Genomic DNA, 23,562 nt, shown 5'->3' with positions numbered 1-23,562 from the left:
TATGTGATCCTTGTATGGAAAATGCCATTACAAAACACAGATTCATCCTGAAGCGACTATTGCAAGCTTGAACTATCTGTATTTGTGTAAAGGAAATAGTTTGATTACTCCCAAAATGAAAAAGTACAGAAGTCCTCTTTTTATTCTGTCTTTCATAGGGTTTCTGGAGGAGAGCTCTTTGAACGAATCATTGATGAAGATTTTGAACTGACAGAGAGAGAGTGCATTAAATATATGAAGCAGATTTCAGAAGGAGTTCAGTACATCCATAAGCAGGGTATTGTCCACTTGGATTTGAAGCCAGAAAATATTATGTGTGTCAACAAGACCGGTACAAGTATCAAACTCATTGACTTTGGACTTGCAAGAAGATTAGGTAATGACTTTTCTGCCTCTTTCAGTACGACATGGGGAAAAGGGCAGGACACGCAGTAATTCATACTTACTGTCATATTCTTTCATGTATAAAGAGTAAATAGACGTGTGTCATATAAATAGTTCTGGTTTTAGGAAAAAATAGAAAAGGGGAAAAGAAGACATTCAAGAGTGAGAGTAGGGCACCTCATCTTCAAGAGGAGTTTGCAGTGAAATGTATACAATCTACCTATCTGTTTCTACAGAGAGAGTATCCCTGCAGACTACAAGATAAAACACACAGTAGTTAGTAATGTTAACAAACTACAGGAAACCATAAACCACAAACTCTCTAACTGTAAAAAATAAAACAAAACCTTGATCTTCATGAATATGACAAATCCTTGAAACTTTTGAAACAGCAGGAGTGAAGGTGATGTTCTAAAAGACTTTCAAGTATGGATAATTGCATTCAATTTACACTTCCCCATTAGTTTTATCATTTCTTATCCTAAACAGCAGCATATTGTTTCACATGTTAAACATGTGAGGAATTCTATGAAGAGCTGTGTTTTGATCATGTTAGAAATTATTAATATAATAGCACTACTTAAAAATAAAGCAATGGGATTGGGGGGAAAAAAGTTCCATTTGACAAGCTCCTCCTCTTCCTAAGCTGTTTTCAGCTGCTTCCTATCATTCATTTTGGACTAAGCTTTCCAACATGCTCTGCAATTTGAAAGCCAAACACCTTGGAGAGTTCTTGTCTTCACATTGCTCAGTGCTAATTCAGCTCTAAAAAGCAGCCCTCCAGTTGTTTGTGTTAAACAATACCGACATCACACACTAATCTTTTTTAATCTTGTATTTTCACAAGAGAAAAAAAATTATTCCAGGAATTAACAGGAGCTAAAGTACTTTATGAACCTGTTGTACTGGGAGAGCTGAGATTTGTGGCTCTTCTGCCGTTAAATTGGTTGCGACAACTCATATGAATTGCTACTCTTTATATAAGAGGCCCACAGCTAGATTCTTGGTTGTAATCTTTTGCCTCCCCTTTTTCAACAAAATTATATTTAGCACTTATTAAAAAGTAGAACAATGATTTTTGTAAGAATACAGTTTGGAATTACAACCTTCTGGGTTTTGTTACCTGCCTACATGCTGCTCATCCTACTTCTTCTGACACTTACTAACAGACTACTGCATACCCAAGAATGTAATTTTACTAAAACAAGCCAAAAATGGTATGTTGAATGAATAGGGGAAAAGAAATCTGCTTGTCAGGTTTTTAGATGATGTTCAACTCCAAAAGGGTATTACATGAATCTTGGTCACACGGACACTGTGAACTCAGAGATAAGGCATTTATTTCATTCATTAAAAAAAAACAGATTGCTGCCATTTATGTTCCTTCACCAGTATGGAGCCAACAGTTTTCTGGGAGCATGAACTGGCTTTTGTTCTTGTTGAGGAAACAGAAGAACTGTTAAGTAAGTTCCAATGCTGAAGTTTTTATTATCAGAGGTTTGTGAAAGACTTCATCCCATGGCGTTGCAGCTGTCAGCCTGAAAACTATACATTTACTGCTGGAGTGAGTGGATTTCATCAACAAGAGATATAATGTAACCACAGAATGGCGTTTTTATAGAAATTTCTTCAACTACCTTCTTAACTTCAAACCACTGTTAAACCCACATTTAGCAAAAGGAAGTTCCTATTTTCAGTAGCCTGTTCATATCCATCAGCTTTTCCATTTTTCTGTTAATCTTGTGGCATCACGGTATATTGCATGGCTGACACTAGCTTGTGAGCTGCTACAGTTACACCTTATGCAGTAAATCTCTAACCTATATAGAACTTTTCTTGACGTAGAAGGATGAGAGCTATGGGCGCTGACGCTGATTTTGATTTTACAACACTGTACATTCATTTGGCTTCATATGTTGCTGATTCCTGCAAAGTTACATTACAGGTATTCGCTGTTTCTTTCATCAGCCAGCCGTTCTGGATAACTCAGGGTGTGTGGCATTTCCCTAGGCAGAGAAAGTGCCCTCCCGTTCCATGCCCATAAAGCAAAAGCACTGTGCTAATCATGAAGACATTCATAACATTTTGGCTGAGATGTTTTCCGAAAGTAGAAAACCCATTTTACTGCCTCATTTACTTACAAAAATTGCTAAAAACACTTTTTCACTAAGTGTCCTCTTCTTGCCAGTTGTCTTACGTGGTGCACTGAGGGCACATTCCCCCACTTGTGTTCCTTCAAGCCTTGTGATTTTGAAATTGGCTGTCAAATTCACTTTGGCTGTGATAGATGAGGGATTGGAGCCCTGATACTACGGACCTGACCCTGATTGAGCAGAGCCGCTCGACCAAGGGACTGCTGAAGGGAACAGGGATTGATTTTGCACTTCAACTTCTGAGATTTACTTTTATCTTTTTGTAGCTACTGCAAACTAATGCCTCTAAATATTCAGTGTTTTGATCAGTTTTAAAGAAATTAGGATCAGCTCCTTCTGCAGACATCTTCTGCAGCTAATTAGTTCTCTTACATTGTCAGGACATACCAAAGCTGCAGTGGGATATTTTCCTGACCTTTTTTGGTGTGCTGAGGAACACATGTAGAAAATTGTTTAAGATAAACTTCTTGAGGAGAAAAGAGAATGGGTTTTGAGTACTGTAAAGATTTTTTTTTTTAATCAGTTGATTATACACAGTGTCGGCAACAGTTTCCAGCTAGCTTGTCAGCTTTCTGTCTGAACTAAGGGATATCCAAACAGAGATCCTACTTGTGTACTAAGCTTGTAAACATCTGGGTAAAGATTTGACATATTATTGCATAGAAAAGGTCTTATTCTTTTATTTTATTTTTTCTTTTATACACAGAAAATACTGTATCAGTTGTTTCACACTGTATGCTTGCACTCAAGTGCCATGTTTTCAAAAAAAACATTTCTCTGACCTATGGGCAGCACATTTCATACACGAGTCTTTTGCATACACAGTGGCTCATGGTAGTTTACACAGTGCACAGAAAAGCCTCCAAACTTGGATGTGGAAACCTGAGCCTGAGATTTGGACGATTATGATGAAGCTTTCAGAAAAATACATTCTTTGTGACAAATTTCAGTAATTTTTCATAAGGACAGTTGGAAAAAAATGTAGGTGTTCACCTTACAAAGAAGGCAAATGGGAAGATGGGATCTTAGGCTTCCCATTTGTGCTTGGAAAAGGATGGATCCTACTTTTTGGGGTAAGAAAACTCTGGTTATGTGAGTGTAAGGTTGTTGTGGAATAGCTTTTGAATGTGCTTTTTAAAGACTAGTCAGACATCTGGCAGGAAGGTCTTGATGTTGTGAACTTGCATGGGAGGATCTAGGTGATTTCCTGGGGCTGCTCCCAGGCGTTCCTATGTCATTCTGCTGTGCCTAGTCTGGATGCTGCTCTTGCACAAAAGATAAACGTACTGCAATGAATCTCACTTAAGGCAAATGCTGACTGCTCAGGCACACGTGCAGACTGGACAGGAGTTTCTCAACCTAAATCCAAGCCTGTTTCAAGTCAGAAACAATTTATTTCCTGACATTTTTATACTTTTAGAATACAATTTTTTTATTAGGATTGTTTTTTTTTTCCCCAGTCCCTAATCTATTTCTTAGTTTTCTTCCGTCCTGACCTTACTTGTTCTTTTCTTCTTCTTCCCCTCCTATTTAGAATGAGCAGTGATGAAAATGAGCCCATTGAGATTTGCCTAATAATTTCTATGTAAATGACTTGCATTGTGTTTCACACTATGACTAAAAGTTAAACATATCACTCATAGTTGCACACTGGCAGCATAAACTGGCAATACCAGGTTCTGTATATGTTGTTATTCTACCTTCATCACCGTATTTTCCAGTAGGGCAATACTGGTGGGTCAGCCCAAGAAAGATGAAGAGTAAGTTCATGTGTCCCATGACCTCATTCTTTCAGTTCACCCTGCTAGCAGTAGCTTCCTTGTAGATAATTTTAAAAGCATCCACACTGTGTTTAAGCAGAGCCAAATGTAGGACACCTGTGCTGCAGGCCACCTGAATAAAAGTTTGGAGTGGCAGCTGATGACTAAGCATTCGTGGTGCCCCTTCACCACTTTGGAGCTCCCCAGGTAGGCTTGTAGCAAGCCTGGTTTTGAGAGCAGGCTCAAGCCCAGTTTTACCAACAAGGGAGTGATCTGACAGGTGCACATTATCTGCTGCTTTTCATGTTTCACCACTGACCTGTGCCACTTCAAATGTCAGAGACGTGCAACCCAGTATTGATTTTTTTTTCCTGTTTAAACTATAAAAAATGTGTTGGATTAAAATTGTTATTTCTTCTTATTATAGTTTTATCACTGTTTCTCTTTCCCATAAAATGCAAATCCCTGAGCTTTGATAAATCTTAGATCATTTGTGAGAACTTCAACTTCTTTCTAACACTGAATTCTGAAATCCTCTTGTGCAACTGCTAAAGTGATGGAGGCTCAAACACTTTTGTACTTCAGGACATCCAACTCTGAATTAAACACTAAAAGTTCTCCTCTTTCTTAGACTTGGTCTTGTGGAAACTCTTTGCAACAGGAACCTCATTATTATGTGCCTTGTACAGTGCTGCGTGCTTGAGGATGCTTAATAAATAATTCTTTATCGCTATATAGCTATCAGCTAAGAAAATAGCAGTTCAGGCATAATTTATTTTTTCTGATAAGGATCTTTAACAAAATCACAAATACAAAGGCAAAACTAGTTATCCTGTTACTGGGGAATAATTTTTTAAAAATATCTGCATGCAGCAATTAATGGTTTTCTCTTTCATTCTTCACAGAAAATGCAGGTTCTCTGAAAGTTCTCTTTGGGACACCTGAGTTTGTGGCTCCAGAAGTTATAAACTATGAACCTATTGGATATGAAACAGATATGTGGAGTATAGGAGTTATCTGCTACATTTTGTGAGTACCTTTGCTATTCTTAACACAAATCCTGACAGTTGCTGAACATACAAAATTTCCATCAACTTCTGAATTCTTCTCCAATTTTCAGGCCTTTTGTAATCTAATTAGCAGCTCCGGTATGTTTAATAAAAATTATCTGTTCTCTGAAGGGTGTAATTGGTAAACTGCAGAACTAGCCATTCTGGAAATACAGCCATTTAGTGTTGTACATCTTACATCACAAACCAGCAACGCTTCCTCTCATTTAAAAAGACAATGTGACAGTATTTTATTATTAACTTTAAACTATTTTTCCTTCCCAGATGATAAAGAGACATGTTTGGGTATGTACTAACAGCTGATAATTTCCATTCTTTTATTCCCAAGAGAGAAAATTTTTGTGAAATTTTGGGGTCTTCTTATTCACATTGTATCCCTCGTGGGACAGACTAAAGTATCCCAGCATTACCGTGTCTGTTCACAGTGCATTTTCATTTATTACTAAGCTCAAATCACAGGATAAATACATTTTATAAGCAGCATTGATCAAGCTCATGGAAATATTTTAGAGAACGGTTAGCTGCAGCTCTTGGTTACATGTATTGGTATTTGATTTGATCTTTATATGTGATTTGATAACACATGATTATGAACTTCAATGGGTCTAGAGAAATGTATATGGAAATAGGATCTTCATGCTCAGAACATCAAGTGATCTTCTTCCAGCTGTGACTTTGCACATTTGATGCCATAAAAACAAATGAAAAGAGCAGCTCAGTTTGGAGCATGGTTCTTTCTCCCTTGCTCCAGTTTCAATAGTAAGTAAACGGCAGATCTGCTTTGCACTCATTCTTTTAAAAGGCTTCTCTCCATACCTTACTCTTTAAAAAGAGTGCCCTGCACCCTGGCTACCCTCTGCCTTGACAGCTGGCAACGCACAGTTGTTTGCCTCATCTTTGTTCAGTCTTTCTGTGATTCTGCTTGCCTTGTCAGCCTATACTTGTTCTCACACTCTTCTCATTTCCAAACTAAGCAACATAATTTTATTTCTTGTCCTGTGCAAAAGCTACTACATCAACTCTCCTGCTCCCAGCAAAGACTCTGAATATTTCTGTTATCTTCTGTTTCTTATGTGAAGCATGCTACACTCTTCAAGGTCACTTTGCTCTGCCAGTTTATTTACAGGACCTTTATTTTCCATTCACTTCCAGGATTTCTTTCAAGATCTTGAAAGCTCGTTTGGATCATTCTGTAGTTCAAATAATGTAGACCACACATGCAGTACTCAGATGACAAACGCATTTATTTCTCTAGCTTTTGAGGCCTCCTGAGCTACAGAGCACTGGAAGCGCGGTATGGAGGACCCAGGCTGCCCGCACAGCAATGGCAAACCCACAGTTACATCAATGCTGCATTGCCCTCTAGAGGCCTCGTACACCTTAAGGAACAAAACATTAACCACAGCGCTACACGCACATTCGCGGGGTTCAACATCTTTTTCTCTCATTTGTTATCAAAGTATATGTGATTTTTTGTTTGTTTGCAGGATAAGCAGCAACACATCAGACAACCGAGGCAAAAATCGGAGATAGCAGTTGTGTGTGCTCTTAAGGCACGCAGCCAGGGCTGCTGCTCCAGTACAGTGCGTGCTGGAGCACACTGCCATCGTCTAAGTAGAGAAGGCAAAGGGAGCAGGTGACACAGACGGGGAAAAGGTGAAGTGTCTCGCCAAAGATCAGTCTGCCGGCAGTGGCAGAACTGCTTCTTCCCCATTTCTCTGTGCCACCCGAAGCAAGATATTTGGGTGCTGTAATGTTCAGCTGATGAGATTGGGGTGGTGTTACACTTGATTCAGATGACCCGGTATGCCTTGTGAAATATATTATGAAATGACTTGTTTGCTAAGGTGTCTTTAAGCTCATTTAACTCCTCATGAGGGGAAAACTACATTACCCAAACGCAATGAAAATCTTTTTGATGCATACCTTTTGTCGCAATAATGATTAACAGTAATAATTAGCTTTTGTCTTTCTTGTGATAAGAATAAAGTAATAGAAGTTAGGGAAGACCTGTGAGTCATTGTTTGGACTTTCCCTCTCCACCCCAGAGTGACAGGCTCCCAATCTGTCTTCACTTCCTTAAAGCCCAGCTATTTTTGCAGACTCCCAACTATGAGCCATTATCCAAAATGGACCATCACATCATCATTACAGAATGCAAATAAAAGTCACTGAGAACTGCACCTCTCTTTAGTTGTAGCTCTGCTTTCCTGTTTTGATTATAAGCTCACAAATCTCACGCACCAAGTGCAAGACTCGCTCATTTGGTGTCTGTCTCACATACCATCACTGTGCTTGTGACTTAGCATTTGCATCCCCTTTCCCTCTGACATGGTGAGCGGGGCCATGAAGGGAGAGGGCAGCACTGCAGCAGTGCTGGACTTAAAGGCAGGTCTGCAACAGGCAGCTGATGGTCCAAAGCTGCTGTGTCCATCATAGGTCCTAAGTGAAGCAGCAGGGAGCACGCTATTGCATGACTTGACATAACACCTCTTTTAAGGTAGTAGAGTGTTGAGAGACCTGTAATCTGCCTAGAAAGACACTGTGTTTCCATTATGTCCTGTACAACAATGAATACAAACCAGTTTTAGCAAAAAGCTGCTAAACAGATCTCGGTGGGTGAAGGGTCTTCCCTGCAGCAAAACCTCTCTGGGTAGGACATAAGCTCAAGTAGGAAATGGGGTGACAGCGCTCCTCCAAACCCCTGCAGCAAAACCTCTCTCCTAGCCTTCTGCTGTGCAGGCGTAAGTACAGATACCGCACTCTCCGTTGGGATGCTGCATCTGTCTGCCTTATGGCATGACTGACTTAATTCCATCCTACAGCTCCTGGGTTCCCTTTCCACATTTCTAAGATACACATTAAATCCTTTTAATCTTTTGCATAACTCCTTCAGTCCTGTCTCTTCATCAGTCTTTGTTCTTCCTTAAATTTCCCTGTTTGTATTCTCTACCTCATGTTTTTTATCTTCCACTTTTATCTTGCTCTCTGTCCCGTTCTGCATCACAGTACTGTCCCACATACTTAAGTTGATGTATTGCCTTTGAAGTAACAGGCCCCAAGTATTATAGCTTGTGTATATCATCTCCATTTATGTCTACTTCAGTGTTTCTTTTTGCATTTACAATAATCTTTATCTAATGAAGATTAAACCTCCTGAATTCTTTCCAGCTCTTGCCATTTATTCTTCTGGGCATTGCTGAATTTGTTTGTTGTTTTTTCTATTTCTAGTTCTTTTCTGATGATCCATTTGGACAGACAGTGTTTCCAGTATTTAGTAATCTGAAACAATATCTAAATTATATTTTTATTTCAAACCAAATTTTGGTCTAAGATTTCAGTGCTGTGCGTACGTACATTGAAAGTGGATAGCCCTTTTCCTTCTGTCACCGTAGAATCTGACTAGTTTCAGTGAGGAATTAGCTGCGGCTGATTCAATCCCCTGCTTGCTTTCCATTAGTTCTTCTTGCTTTATCAGTTCCAGGCAGTGTATATCTTTTCAGAGCAGTTGATCTCTGTCAATTAATATTTTTTTAATATGCTATATCTTAGGCTGGTTTTTAATATCCCATTTGATCTTGCTGTGTACTCTTTTCCTTCAGTGCCTTCCTAATAACACACACCCTGATTCTTCAAATATTCCCTTTCCTTTTTATCTATTGTGTTATTCATCACTGCTGTTATTCCTCCCTTGTTTGGCAGTTTGAGTTGGTTGAAAGATCTTTCGGCATCGTTCATCTTTTGGGTGTGCTGACTTGGGACTTTGATAAGGCAAGACACACACACTGCTGGCTTACACTTGGCTCCATGTCATATTAAAAATTTAAGCCTCAATATAAAGACGAGAGAGCACTCCTTGTTCTTTCATTAAAGAAAGTTAGGAGGGCTTTAAAGTCATGACTGTACCGCTCAAAATGTATTATTTGTTCAGTGGCATTGCCAAATTGTAATTCCTTATTAATGCACTGGGCACGTAAAACAAGGATGAGAAGAGAGTAACACCCTGGCTCCGGGAATGAGCTGCCTTCCTTTACATGGGCTCGGTGGTCTGTTTCTGCCTTGAGACGACCGGTGTGGGAATCAGTCAGCCCTCAGCTAAAGGAAAGGGTGGTTTTGTTCAGTGGATGCATGTCTCCCCCCAAAGTCGCCTGAGGCTATTTATTTGCTTTATTTCATTTGTAAAAGAATTAAATTGCTACATGGTCGCCAGGGTGCAGGCATTATCATGTGCTTATTTGACATGACCTGCACAGGTTTATCAGAAGCCGACAGCACTCTTCACACTGAGTTCTGCTGCTTTTTTTTCACTGCTAGTGCAATGCAAAGACTGTAAGAAGGAGCTCAGTGTCGCCTGCCCAGATCAGCTGCTGCTCCAAGCACTGCTTGCACAGAAATGCTCAGTCTGACTTCTTGAGACATGCAGCAAACATCTTCCCTGGATTAGTGGCAGTCTTAATGCAAAGATTTCCAAGTGAAATGCTATGGTGTTTGTTACATAGGCAGTGAGACTGGCTACCACATTGGACCCTTTTGATCTTAACATTTCTAAATCTGCACTCAGAGCTTTGTTAGGACAGACCAATAAATGTTAAGGAACTTCTAGAGGATAAAATATCTTTCTTCTTTATTTAGAAGTGGAAACTGTGAAAGATTTTCTAAACAAATGGTTCTTAACATGCCAGGAAGATGCCTGGTTAAGTAGCTGGAAAAATGTTTTCAGTAAACAACTTGCTGCTTGTCTAATAGTAAGTTCACGGTGTAAGCTCAGTATTAATTTTCTGGAGCGGTAGCTCATCTTTATCACTTAGCTTCAGCATTCCAAAAAGAAATTGTTTCCATAATCTGTCAAAAGAGATGCTGGGCCATTATTACTTTAAATGGCTATTAAGAAATGAACAACCAAGGCTCGGGTCAGTGAAATCTGGGCTAAAGATAAGAATTTCTGGTTATAATCTACATTAGTTGCTGGATTTTGTTCCCTGACTATGGACAAGGATATAGTTCTCCTTACAAGGATTTACATGATAAGGCAACTAATCCACAGTGCAAAACTGTTGTAGAGAGCGAAAATTATTTTAACCTTATAAATTCACAACAGCACATTCAGAAATACAAAAATAGGTTCATTGAAATGTTTGAATGGGTACTGTTACACTGGTGTTTGGAAATGACAAAGTGAGTGGATGCTTAACCGATACCCATCTGGTAATTTACCAAATACATGGGACAGGTCAATCCTACCACAGCACTTAAGATTTTATCCGATAATTCTGTCATGCAATTCTTAACACACACACACACACACAAAAAGTGCCAACCAAAACAACCAAAGGTTTTCTTTCCTCTCTAATCTCCTCCTATTTATCCTTATCCCTCAAAAGCTGTGTGTGACATGCAGCATCCCTTTGCCCAGAAAGCGAGATGTCTTTCTAAGCACTGCCTCTACGGCAGTGAGGAGCAGTGGTGTTTCCACATGAAGCAGTGTCTCTGTATGTGTCACAGTCTTTTTGGCATGGAAATGATCTCTCAATACTGCAGCCCTGATCTCTGGAAATAGGCCAAAATATTATCTAATGTAGCACAAGAGCTGCACAACGCTATTTGTGGTAATACTATGCAGAGGTCGCCTTTGCCATACTTTGATCAAGTATTGAAGGAAAATGGGATTGTTATTGCTCTGGCTGCCCAAGTGCATCCTCTGGAAGCTTAACTGGGTGAAGAGAAGACGTACATGTCCTGTATTGACAGTGAACTAAAGAAATACTTCACAGACCCTTCATTTGTATAAAATGTGAGCCTTTTTAGCAGCCACTGAATTGGCTGAGAGATTGTTGTACTTACTACGTAGTCAACAAGAGACAACTTAGCAATCAGTATCTGGAACCCAAAACTCAGAACTGCAGTCTGGATGAGATTGGTTTCATTTTCTAAAACATTATAAAGAATGATGACATTGTCATAAATAGGAAAATGATTAAATATTGGAGTGGAGATAGGTTTAAGGCCCTGCAGGAATGCTTTGCAGATTCCACAACAGAGATTTTCCTTCAACGATTTACCTGGCCATGACAGCTGATGTGCATGAGGGCAGAACATTGCCTCTCGTTGCACTGCAGCTACACCAGCTCTCCAGTGCTATCAGGCATAAACCTTTTCTTCCAGTAAATTAAGTGTCAAAGACAGAGAGTTGTTTTATGTGAGCATTTTTTGGTATGTTAATCTTTCAGCTTTCTATAACTTGTGCCTATTATATGTTCATAAATGGGTTTATGCCACCTTATACATTTATAAAGTCATGCTTCACTGTTGCATTTGAATGCACCCTACATAATGGAAATTAAGACAGCAAATACCTTCTGTTCTGATTTACCTCTTTCTGCCTAAGAAACAAACCTTTTGTCTTCATCTCCTGTATTATTGCTAGCAAATTTCTGACGTATACACATAAGATTCTAGACTCTGCTGTACTGCATACAACTTCCAGAAATGGTAAAAGATTTAGTATCTGCTTTGTCTGAGGCTTCAAAGAGTGTATGTTTCTGCTTTGCTTATAGAAGTGACATCCTTAGGCACAAATTCCAAATTAGATTTTGAATGTAATTAGTAACAAAAGAGCAGCAAAGTAACTTTTGTAGAGGAGATTATACTATTATTATTACTCTAGTAGCTCACTTTATTTGATCCCAATCTCTTTTTCTACCAGTCTGTTCCACGATAGCATCACGATATTTTTCCATATAGTATTTTCTGAACCCTAATAAGTTCCACTTATTTTTCCATATTTTTTAAAAAAAATGTACTACTGTTGAAATGTAACTGTTTGTTGTAACTGGTTAACATGATTGTACAGAGAAAGCAAATAAAGTCTGTAAAATTTCATGAAGAATAGGTTATTATGTAAATTGCATGCCAGGAAGAAGACCCGGAAAACTGAATAACTTGTAGTTCTAAGGAATAAGCAACCTTTCACCTGAAAGTTTTTACTGGAAGGGTGATATATACAGGAATCAAAAGTATCTGGATGCACACAGGTACAGTATAATAAGGGACAACGCTCAATTGAGAAAGATATTCTGCAAAAATGACACCATGATGTTCTGTAATTGCCTTTCACTGGCAATTTATCAGTTCTATTGAGTAAAAAGCCTCAAAAGCTCAACTTAAGTTATAGAAGAGTATTATTTCCCTTTCATGCATCATCATGACTGATTGAGAACATAAAAACCAAATTACTTTTGGATGCATCTGCATAACTCTACAGCCTGCCGTGATGTAGCACCGTTTTATCTGGCTATATAATTCAGGGTGGTTTTGTTTACAAAATAGCCCTGTGGATTTCACAATTTCACGATGCATCTTTCTTCTTGGGCGCTCTCTGCAGGAGTAAATGGAATAAAATGTACAAAAAAAAATTGGTTTGACAGTAAAGGCAGCAAAGCCACCCTGAAAGCACCAGGGAAAAAAAAAAAAAAGCTATTCAACTGAATTTCATGTGAAAATTGCTGTATTATTTATGCAGAACTAGACAAGTCATTTAACGAACTAGTATGCTCCACTTTCACCTAATTCTAGTTCCCTCCTCATAAATGTCTTGGGAAAAGAGAAAGGAACAGCAGGAATTTTCCTTTCAGTTTTGCAATCAAAACTAGTTCCCTTCCTGTAAGACTATCTGTAGTTAGCTTTGAGTCCCCCCTTTTTTTTTTTTAAGGGAGCTTTTACTGATAGAGACCTGCAGAGCTCAGATGTCGCACATGATTTTAATTTGCCCCTCTGCTAATTTGCAAATTGACACTGTTTGTCTGGTGTCTGTCTGTCTATTCGATCCCCAGGGTCAGCGGACTTTCTCCTTTCATGGGAGACAACGACAACGAAACCCTAGCCAATGTTACCTCAGCAACGTGGGACTTCGATGATGAGGCTTTTGATGAAATCTCTGATGATGCCAAGGACTTTATCAGCAATCTGCTAAAGAAAGATATGAAGTAAAGCTGTTTGACTTGATACGCTTTCTATGTTTGCATTTAGCTGAACTTGCCATTCTTGTTTCCCCACTGCGAATCTCCACGGGGACGCAGGCACCTCTGGCGATACTTCATAAGGCGCTCGCGTGCCCGTCTGTCTCCGTGTGCAGCTCTCGTTTGTTTTATGGTGCAGGGTCTGAATGGAGCGCTTTCTTTTAATCGTCTGCTCATTCTGCTTTCCCCTTCCCTCAGGCAAGATGCAGCCTGAGGTTTTGTGTGGCTACTCTTATCTTCACTGTTGTGTGACACAAATTCCTGCATGACATGCTCTGTCTTGATCTGAATGGGCTGCAATTTCACCAGATTTAATTCCACGTGTTGCTTTTAAGCCCAGTTCCTCTGAGTAGGCAGCTTTGCTATAAATTTAGTAATTGGGCAAGAAAAAAAATATCAAGAGTTGGAAGCCCTATTTACAGCAGACTCTGAACAAACCAAGGAAAGAAAATGTTCTTCTTCCAGGGAGTTTGCAATCAGGTGGATGGAGAACAGAGGGTTATTTATCTGTGTACCATGAGCAAAGTGAAGAATGGGTGTGGCTTGATGAGAGATTTGGACATTTCTGTTTTGTTAAATGTTCAGTGCTGCAGGGAAGGAGGGTATTAAGCGGTGGGGAAGGGGAAATCTCTGTAAGCGAAGGAAAGGAGATCTGGGACAGGGTTCTGCCAGCATGAGGTAGCTGAATCATTGCCATTGTGGGTCTGCTGTATGTGTTCCATGCCTAAAACATACAGCTTTTCGTGCTTTGTTTTATAATGTTTTATTAACACTTAAAAATGCAGAGTTTTCTCTCAAAAAACCTACAGAAATTGTGAAAGTGAGTTTAAGAAGTAAGCACGGCTGGGCAAGTAGTGCCATGTGATCTGTATGTTGCTAAATTTAGGAAACAGAAAATCTGCTCTCAGAAAAGAGAGAAGTTGCCCAGAGAAGCTGTGGCTGCCCCCTCCCTGGCAGTGTTCAAGGCCAGATTGGACGAGGCTTTGAGCAACCTGGTCTAGTGGAAGGTGTCCCTGCCCATGGCAGGGGGGGTTGGAACTAGATGATCTTTAAGGTCCCTTCCAACCCAAACCATTCTATGATTCTATGAAAAGAGCACACAAAACAATGGTAAAGCAGGTAGGTTCAACTATCGTTAACGGCAACACTGACTAGTCTTTTTGTATAAAAACAGGAGTCGCTTCAATTGTACTCAATGTCTTCAGCATCCTTGGCTGCAAAAAGACACCAAAACCATGGAAGCCAAAAAACTTTCCAAAGATAGGATGAAGAAATATATGGCCAGAAGAAAATGGCAGGTAATGAAGAGGACATAGCATTGGGCTGGCTATCCTCATAACTCTCTTTATTTCTAATGTTTAAGACTCTCAGAAACATGTCAGGCCAAGTGGTTTCTGCTGCTGGTGAAAGCTCCAGAGTGGCCAGAGTATGAATGCAGTAAAGCAGGTTTGGTTTCTACAGGCGAGCAGGAGGAGGGTGCACAGCTGCATATATATAACACGTGATGATTCCATTTCAGGATACTAAAAGGCGTATGAGTTCAAGTACAGTTTTTCCTGTTCTTCTGGGGGTATGACCATCTCCCCTCCCTGCCCTCGCCATGCCACTGAGGGCTGGGGGATTATGTTATCCTTAACAAACCTGAACAGCTAGGGAAAAGCTTACCCGCCTGGCCTCGCTAAAGGTACCTCATTTTGTGGTAGTTTTATTCTCCCAAGCCAGTAGTTCTGTCCTGGTGGAGTACCAAGCTTCTCAGGGATTCAGCCAGATTGGTTTAATAATTTTCTTTGACGTATTTGGTCTCCATATCTTCTTTTTTTCTTAATGCTGGAACTGGTGCAGCAGGTCCATCTGTGCCGTTCTGAAAGCTAGGGGAGTTGATGGTAAAAATCCTGGATCCAGCCTTTTGAGTAGCCTACAAAATATTCATTTATGTAAATCTACCTTATATTTCCTCTTACGTTCTACTGTACGTGTTTCTTAGGAGCTCATGCAAGCTGTACAAAATTACAAGTGTCCGTACTAGAGGCAACGTGGTTTGAGCGTATTTTAGTATCCTGGTGGTTGATTCTCAAGCCTGTCAGAGGGCTGCTTCCACCATGCAGACGGCACTTTCTCATTCATTTCGTGTTAGCTGGTTATTCATCCTTTGTGAAACTCAGTCCAGCCCATATGGCTATTGAGAGAGCCGTCCACCACCAGAGTTAAGTTCCAGCTAAACAGGACATAGCTTTTTCGCTGGCCCTCCTCTCGCACAGTGCTTTTTATCCGCAGCTAACAGAGACATTCATTTAGGTATGAGTTCATCAGGGGAAGTTTATATCTGCAACTAAATTTGGTAATTCAGACCAGCCTGCTCTGTCTCTCCTAAAACAACAGAGCTATATATAAGCAGTTTGTCCAACAATTCCAGCGAGGTTTGCAGAGATCCCAGATAATTTGTCCGAAGCACGATTGTTACAGAAAATCACATGCCTGTTGGATTGGATTGATCAGAAGCCTTTTATGTTATGTCTTAGAAAACAGGCCATGCTGTCCGAGCAATAGGAAGACTGTCGTCCATGGCAATGATTTCTGGTATGAGCGGGAGGAAGGCCTCTGGGAGCTCACCTACCAGCCCTATAAATGCAGACAAAGTAGAGAATGAAGGTAAGGAATTTTGCTACACCACATTTTTACCTCTTTGTGAATCAATTTAGTAAAGCTTTTAGCAAAATGCTAGAGACCAACCATTGAGTTGGCTATTCCTGCTCTCTCTCTGTTTTTATCTTCTTTTATTTTTTAGAGAAATCTATGAAAAATTCACTGTTCTCATTTTGTTCTGCTACTCAAAATGCCCCGGTATAAGTATGGGCAGTAAACTCTTTTCTTTTTAAAGCCAAAGAATTAAGGCAGATTTGTCAGCTGCGCTTTCTATCAGTTTGGGAATGCATGTTTATACAAAGATTACAGTGATGTATTGCCTTCTCAGGCAAGCGAGCAAGCAAGACAGTATTAACCCTTGCTGTAACCGAGACACGTGCTCTGCATTAACCATGCTCCTCAGGCAGGGGCATTTAAGAAAAAAAATAATGCGTCTACATTATTCCCCTACGTCCTCGTTTGAAATATGGATTTGGGGTGTGTAACAATCGGAGGTGCTGATGCTTGAAACTTCTGAAAATCAAGTCATTTTGACATATCCACATAGACTGTGGGCCTGATACAAGTTGAACTGGTTTACTCCTCTGGCTTGTGACAGTCCAGGTTCAATTAGAAACAAATTTAAGGAAAAAATAAAGCTGATTTGTAGCGTGGTGTCCAGCATGTTGATTTCATTCTATTTATGGTCTGAATCTTTGTCCAGCTGTGAAAGATTGGCACCAAACTAAGTAGCTAACATCCTCACTGTGCCATTAGCCTTACAGAATTAAGTGAAATAAAAGATGCTTTCATTACCCTCTGGTAATTAAAAATTAAAATGCATCTTTTGAGAACATGCCCTGTAAAATAATTAACTATCTCTTCGCTCTCCTCCAGATGCTTTCCTTGAAGAAGTGGCTGAAGAAAAGCCCCACGTAAAGCCATATTTTACTAAAACGATCCTTGACATGGAGGTTGTGGAAGGAAGTGCTGCTAGATTTGACTGCAAAATTGAAGGTACTTTGAATTAGCATATCTCTTTCTTTCTCTCCTTCCTTGACAGCTTTCTGCATTGTGCTGTTGTTTAACTTTTTCAATTTTTTTTCTGTTTTACTATTGAGTTGTTGCCATTTTGCTTTACCAATATCTGCATGTCACAGCATGAATGTGTTGCAATAACAGAAATCATTTGGAGCTGCCTGGGCTTGTTCTGTGCTTGCCGTAGAACAGAAGTCTCCAAGAGTCAATGTGTGAATCACTAATTCAGAACAGCAAGTGGGAACAGTAAGATGATTTTTGAGGGTAGAAACAGTAAAAACAAGATGCAATGTAGTACCATAAATTGCAAGAGTACACTCTTAGAGACTGCTAACCAGAAATCAAGAATAAGTAGGAAGACACTTGTCTGAAATGACAGACAACTTTCAGGTGGCCTCAAGATAACTTTAAGTTGTACATACATTGTATTAAAGGCAAACAAGTCCCTAACAGTGTATCTGCATGAGAAGTAACGACAACATCATTGCACCAGTTACAGAAGTCACATCTAGAAAATACTGCACTATTGTTTGTTTTTTTTTACCTTACGAGTTCAAGAAAGAAAAACTCAGGTTGGCATATGCAGATAGACAGAATAAGTTCAAGAGAAGGCACTTAAGGAGCTTGGCTTGGTCAGCCTAACAGGCTGAAGGCCAAGCCTGCTAGCACTGTTACTGCAATGAGACTGAAGCTTCTATATCACAGAAGTTGATGAAAGCTAGAAATTAGAAAGAGAAGTGCTGTTAAAACAAAATGGATAGAGTCGGTACCATGCTGCATGTGTTTAAGTTAGACAATTTCTAATCTTAAAATGAGGTTCAGAAACTGCCTCACTGACCTTCTGCTTGTTTGTTTCTGTGCTCCTAATCTCTTTCACTGCCTGTGTTTCCTACCTCACAGCGGAGATGTGAGGATGGATTATTGTTGCTGATGGATGCTCAGCGTGAGGGGTATGTGCATAAGTACTGCATGGAATAAAATAGATGGATGTACCACGGCTGATGTTCCAGCCTTTCCAGTGTATCGCTGTAAAGTTCATTGTTATTAGGGATTTGTGCACTTTATTTCTGCTCAGTGGGAAGTCATCCTCCCATCACAGTCCAGAACTTGGCTGAGACAACAAGCCTTCAATTTGTTACAGCAGCCAAGAGTACTGTATAAGGGATTGTTCTTCAGCATGTATTGTACAGCCTGGCTCTGGATGCTTCGAGTGTAGCAGAGCCATTTGCTTCACAAAAGGCTTCAAAACTCCTGTTGAGATGCATAATCAAAATGCTTTTCTTAGACTCTCTCACTTACCCTAACACACACAAATAGGAACTGGGAGTGCCACAGTCACCATACAGGACAGGCTGGTGTATAAGGAGCAGATTAGGAGGAGGAAGATTCAGAATAGCCACAACAAAGCAACCTGAGAAGGATATTAAGTTGTTGTTGTAGCCCAAAACAGCTTACCCTTGCAATTCTAAATCTCAGTGTTGGGAACTGCAGGTTCCACAAAAGCTGCAGCATAAGGTGAGCCTCAAATACACCATCAAGAGTCCCTCTCTGGCTGATGTCCGAGACACACAAAAAGCTGTCTGCAGTCACTGCAAAAGTAGTAGAAAGTGGAACCTAGTGAGTGCCTCAGGGCCAACTTTCAAGTTTTTGCTATTCCTAATAAAGTTTTTTCAGGTAAATGTGAAGTAAAAAAGCCTCACATCATCTACTTTTATTTTACATAGGATTCAATTAAATATTTGTATATTAACATATTGGAATGTCCATACACAGATGGGGAATTAGAGCTTAAAGTAACTACAGATCAGTTAATACTTGTTCATTGCAACTGCTGTTCTCTCTCCACTATCGCAGGCTATCCTGACCCTGAGGTAATGTGGTACAAAGATGATCAGCCTGTCAAGGAGTCCCGTCACTTCCAGATAGATTATGATGAGGAAGGGAACTGTTCTTTGACTATTTCTGAAGTGTGTGGGGACGATGATGCCAAATACACCTGCAAAGCTGTTAACAGCCTTGGGGAAGCCACGTGCACCGCAGAACTCCTTGTGGAAACAATGGACAAAGAAGGAGAAGATGAAGATGAGGAGGAGGAAGAATGAAACAAGGCTCAAAGAAAAAAAAAGAAAAAATATATTTAAAGACTCTCCTTATAAGGCTCAGAAAACCAAGTTATCAAAAGCACCTTGTGTGATACGTAGGTCTTTGGGGGGTTGTTTTTTCAGCATGATCAGTTGATACCTGTTTGCTTTATGTATGGGCATTAATTCAAATCAGTAGGCAACTTTAAGTTGCTAGCATGATTGGATTTACTTTAAGCAAGTCATCAACTAAGTTGCCCAGTCTATTCTGGAAATCAAATGTATGGAAAACAAGTCTACAGTTATATTCTGAACATCTTCTTAAAGAAAAACAGTCTATTTCCTGAGCTCATTGCTCTACACCATCACTTTCCTCAGCCAAAACCGCAGCTAAGTTGGCTCCCCAAGATCTACTTTACAAGGAATCATTTGCCAGACACGCAGTGAATCTCTCCAGTCCTAAGAAACAGGCTGCTCCCTGAGCAGTGTCTTCTATAAGGGAAGGTCTGACACAGCCAGCATTGCAATTTTTATGTTGGTACGGTTCATTTTCCATTTGTTTTAAACAGAATTTCACGGTCCTAACTTCAAACACAGTTACTGCCCTTTCTCAGTGCACTGTTAGGGCTGTTGTAATACTGGCTAAAGTTAAACATCCAGGTGGTTTTCTGAGATACTTCGGATCTTGCTTTTTACTCAGCTGATAACACCTTGTCACCTTTCCCTTATAGAACCTGCCCCTTCCATGCAGTCACAGCTGACTACTTAAGAAACAGACTGAAAACACAAAGACTGAGAATATTTTCTGTTGTTCTGGTCAGTCTAATAATGACTTATATATGCGCTAATGATTCATATATATGCTGCTGTGAAAAAAGACAGGTTATTGCGCAATCAGTGACTTCAATGTGCATGTGTGTGAATGGAATCCCAGGTTAGTTAAAGTTTTACTTGCGTTTATTTGACGATTGCAAAACAGATCTCAACTGATGATAAGCTGGAAACTCCCACAGATTTTTGGAGTAGCCAAAAAGATAGTAGCCTGGATTACAAACTCCTTTATACTTAGCAGTTTCCAAAGAATCTTAACCTATATAGGACCTATTTCTACCTTATGAGCTTGACTGTCTTGTTTTTGTCTTAAACCTGCACTAGTAAGGCTGTTGCGTTTTTTAAAAATACAGAAAAACAAAACAAAACAAAAAAATCCCAAACCCAGGGGTTTTTTTTCTCAGAAATGGTTAACGCACTCAGACTTAGTAACTTTGCTTTCCTTTCACAGTATTGGCACTTTTTAATTTTTTGTTGTTGCTGTTCAGAGGTAATATCAGAGGCTGCAAGGTGATATGCATAATCCAAAACCAGTGTGTCTTATATCTACGTATCATTCCAAAAGTGATTCTTTTTCTTTTCCACTCTGTGTGTGTAAAGTGCAACATTTGCATTTCAAAGGTTACCTCTTTAAAAAGAAAATTACCTTAAATCCTCACCACTAAGTAGTAAGTGTACTTTAATACAGGTGTGTACAATATGAACCTTAGGTTGTTTGATATTACCTAGTTGTGTATGTGTTCCATATGATTTGCTCTTCTACATGCAAAGCCCAACTAATGTGGATGACACAAGGGGTTTTAATTGCTTTACTCTCTGTTACTACATTCGGATTGCCAGCATGTCTTTTCCTTTTCAATTGATAAAAACCTTTTGTTATACTAAACACAGTATTGCCACAATTCCTTATACAGAAAGGTTTTGAATCTGATTTAGAGCATACAGAGCTTTTCTCACATTTTTTAAATGTCTTAGGCAACAACGGGGTGTATTTTGTACCTTAATAAAAATATGCTACTGTTCTCCCAGTTTGTTAAACCATCAGAATTGCAAAGATGAGAATGCTACGGCTGTAGTTACTCACAGTTCCTGAATAAATAATACCACAAAGCACGCTCCGTGTAACTCTATTGCAGGCGTCGCTGCGTTCACACTGGCTGAGCATATCAGTAGCAGTAGTCTTCTATTCTGTCCTGAGAGCTGCTTGGCACACAAGGGCATGAGGTGGCAACAGTGAAACCTCACTGATCTCTGTGGTGCTGCAGCACTTCTCCTACCCGGTCAGTGCAGGCTGGCACTGTGCGGGGGCTGCTCTGCCCGAATGCTGTCAGGTACACCCTGGGGCTGACACTGGCTGTGGCCGTGTGCTCTGCCCCGTGTCCCCAGCCTTATCGCATCCTGCACAATGAACAGATGGGTAAATGGGGATGGGGCACCATGATGGCTGTGGTTGTCTTTTACAGTCGAGAATTCCCTTACGGTGGGGAAACGTAGTTCAGAAAGAAAAGTAAAACACCTAGAAGAAAGACTGTAAGAGCAAGAGAGAAAAAATTGAGGGAAGTCTAAATGTAGATATGTACTTGTACCAGTGTTATTAGAAACTGTAAAGATAAAGATATTTAACAAATGTGTTTGCGCTGCCTTCAGGCAGACTTCTAATGTGCGGTCCAAGACACCACGGACCATGCAGGACCACACAGAAACTCCCTAAAGCAAAGACTGTGAAACACCCTGCTCGTAGCAATGTGTTTCGAGCAAATCTTCAGCCCTTGCAGCAGTCGCCTTTGCAAGATGTGCTCTGCTGTCCTGTGAATGTACTGGACTTTATTCATTGACTGCTGGTTTCCCTTCAGGCAGGCACATGCATAAAGCAGTAAAAGGTCTGGCTCTGATGGCCTGGTCTGTGGGCAGGGTGAGGTCTGTGGGGACAAGGACTGGGTATCAACGCCCACAGACTCAGTACTGATGTTCCTGCACAGATTTTCTCTTTGCTCTCCTCCTTTACTAGTCCTTCAGTGTCCTACAGGCTACAAACTGCCTATTTTTCTTTTTCCCCAAGGATATAACTATCTTACCACCTCCCCGTTGCCTCCTATTAACGTCCCTTTTAGTCTGCAGGAAACAACGACCTCTACTTCAAAAATGATGTCATACGTATCTAATTCAACTCTGAGCAATTGACTCCAAGCTGCATTTGACCTTGAATTTTTTGTGGTGTTTGAAGAATAGAATTCTATTTCCACTGAAGAAGGATATTTTATGTACTTGAAATCCTGTCTCATTTTGCCAGCCATCCTAATTGGTCTAATAAACCCTGTCTTGCTTGTATAAGGTTTGCAGAGAGCCACTCTTGGGGTGTGGCAGGGCTGAAACAATCCCCAGTAGCAGGGGTTATGCAAGACACTGGTACTGCCCAAGATGGACCACTTAATTCTTCTTCTATTTCTTTGGTATAAAATTCAGTCTTCTCAAGAGACATGGAAAATTTGGGACTGGACGCTGTTTTTCACTACTCTTCTTTCTGAATTTGCATAAGCTCTATTTACTTAATTACAGGCCTGTCCAACCACCCAAGTGTCCTGTGCACATTTCTGGTTGATGAAGAGACCTTTGCTAATTGTATGCACGGCATGTCAAGATTTCTGTGTCGCTGTTTCTCTTTGCTCACAAGGAAGACTGCACAGGACTTCATAGCTCTCTCCTCTGTATTGAGTGTCGGGCTTTGAAAACATAGAAAATGTTTATATTTATAGACATGAACAATGAATGATCTGTTTCTCTAAAATTCTTGGAATATTTATTGGAACACTGCACTAAAACATTGCTATTTGAAAATGAAATTCTCATAAATAATCTTAGAATTTTGAGCCCTAGACTGCAAGAGATGTGCATGTAATGCCATGACATTATCAGGCCACATAAACACGAGAGCGCAGAATTTCCTGGGACGGGGAGGGAGACTTACGCTGTTATTCTGCACTGCTCATAAAGGAACTGCACCATAACCAGCATGAAAAATAAATTGAAAATTGTTTCTGGGAGTTGAGAAGTAACGCCACTGAGTATTTACAATTTCTGTAGAGTAAAAAAAAAAAAAAAGATCGATTTTCATCCTTTCATTGGGAGGGTAGTTCTAGTTGCACCTCCCCTAAAGAGGATGCTTGAATTTGCTGCCATAACAGTAACGCTACCCAGGTTTTTTCTATTGTATAAAACTTCATTAGAGAATGAGTTGCAGCTCCGGCTATGCTCGGCTTCAGCAGCTTATTAAAGGGAGAAAAACCTACTAAATAGTCCTAAAATAACCTTGGCAACTAACGGTATTAATTTCTCTAAGGAAATGACAGACCTATTTCTTCCTGCAGGCGTGAGACCACCGAGGGGCGTTTGTAACCTGTTTTAAAATGTGATCGAAATGGTCGTTTATGACGGGGCCGGGAAGCGCCGGGCCGGGCCTCCCCGCGGGCGGGCGCGGAGCAGCGCTGCGGGTCAAGCGGAATTCCCCAGGAACCGGCCACCGCTCCCGGTTCACGCTTCTGAGCTCCCCTCTGCAGACACCAGAGGATGCGGCTGAGACCCAGGGCGCCCCTCGGGCGCGGGGACGCAGC

The 23,562-nt window shown here is 40.3% G+C and overlaps 1 protein-coding gene across 1 annotated transcript in view; it reads left to right on the top strand.

Moving 5' to 3' along the window:
• The window catches only part of MYLK (myosin light chain kinase), a 197,739-nt gene extending 176,672 nt beyond the window's left edge, over positions 1-21,067 (top strand). Inside the window, exons 26-32 of the mRNA XM_068407496.1 lie at positions 159-376; positions 5,203-5,326; positions 13,197-13,349; positions 14,557-14,680; positions 15,902-16,031; positions 16,902-17,021; positions 18,897-21,067. Coding sequence (XP_068263597.1) covers positions 159-376; positions 5,203-5,326; positions 13,197-13,349; positions 14,557-14,680; positions 15,902-16,031; positions 16,902-17,021; positions 18,897-19,144 — 1,117 coding nt within the window. The 3' untranslated portion in view covers positions 19,145-21,067. The remainder of the gene's footprint in view (positions 1-158; positions 377-5,202; positions 5,327-13,196; positions 13,350-14,556; positions 14,681-15,901; positions 16,032-16,901; positions 17,022-18,896) is intronic.
• The last annotated feature ends 2,495 nt before the right edge of the window (positions 21,068-23,562 follow it).

The sequence above is a fragment of the Nyctibius grandis genome, chromosome 9, assembly GCF_013368605.1.
Source record: "Nyctibius grandis isolate bNycGra1 chromosome 9, bNycGra1.pri, whole genome shotgun sequence".
NCBI lineage: Eukaryota > Metazoa > Chordata > Aves > Nyctibiiformes > Nyctibiidae > Nyctibius > Nyctibius grandis.
The sequence above is the reverse complement of the archived record's forward strand: the minus strand, read 5'-3'. Positions and strand labels throughout refer to the sequence as shown.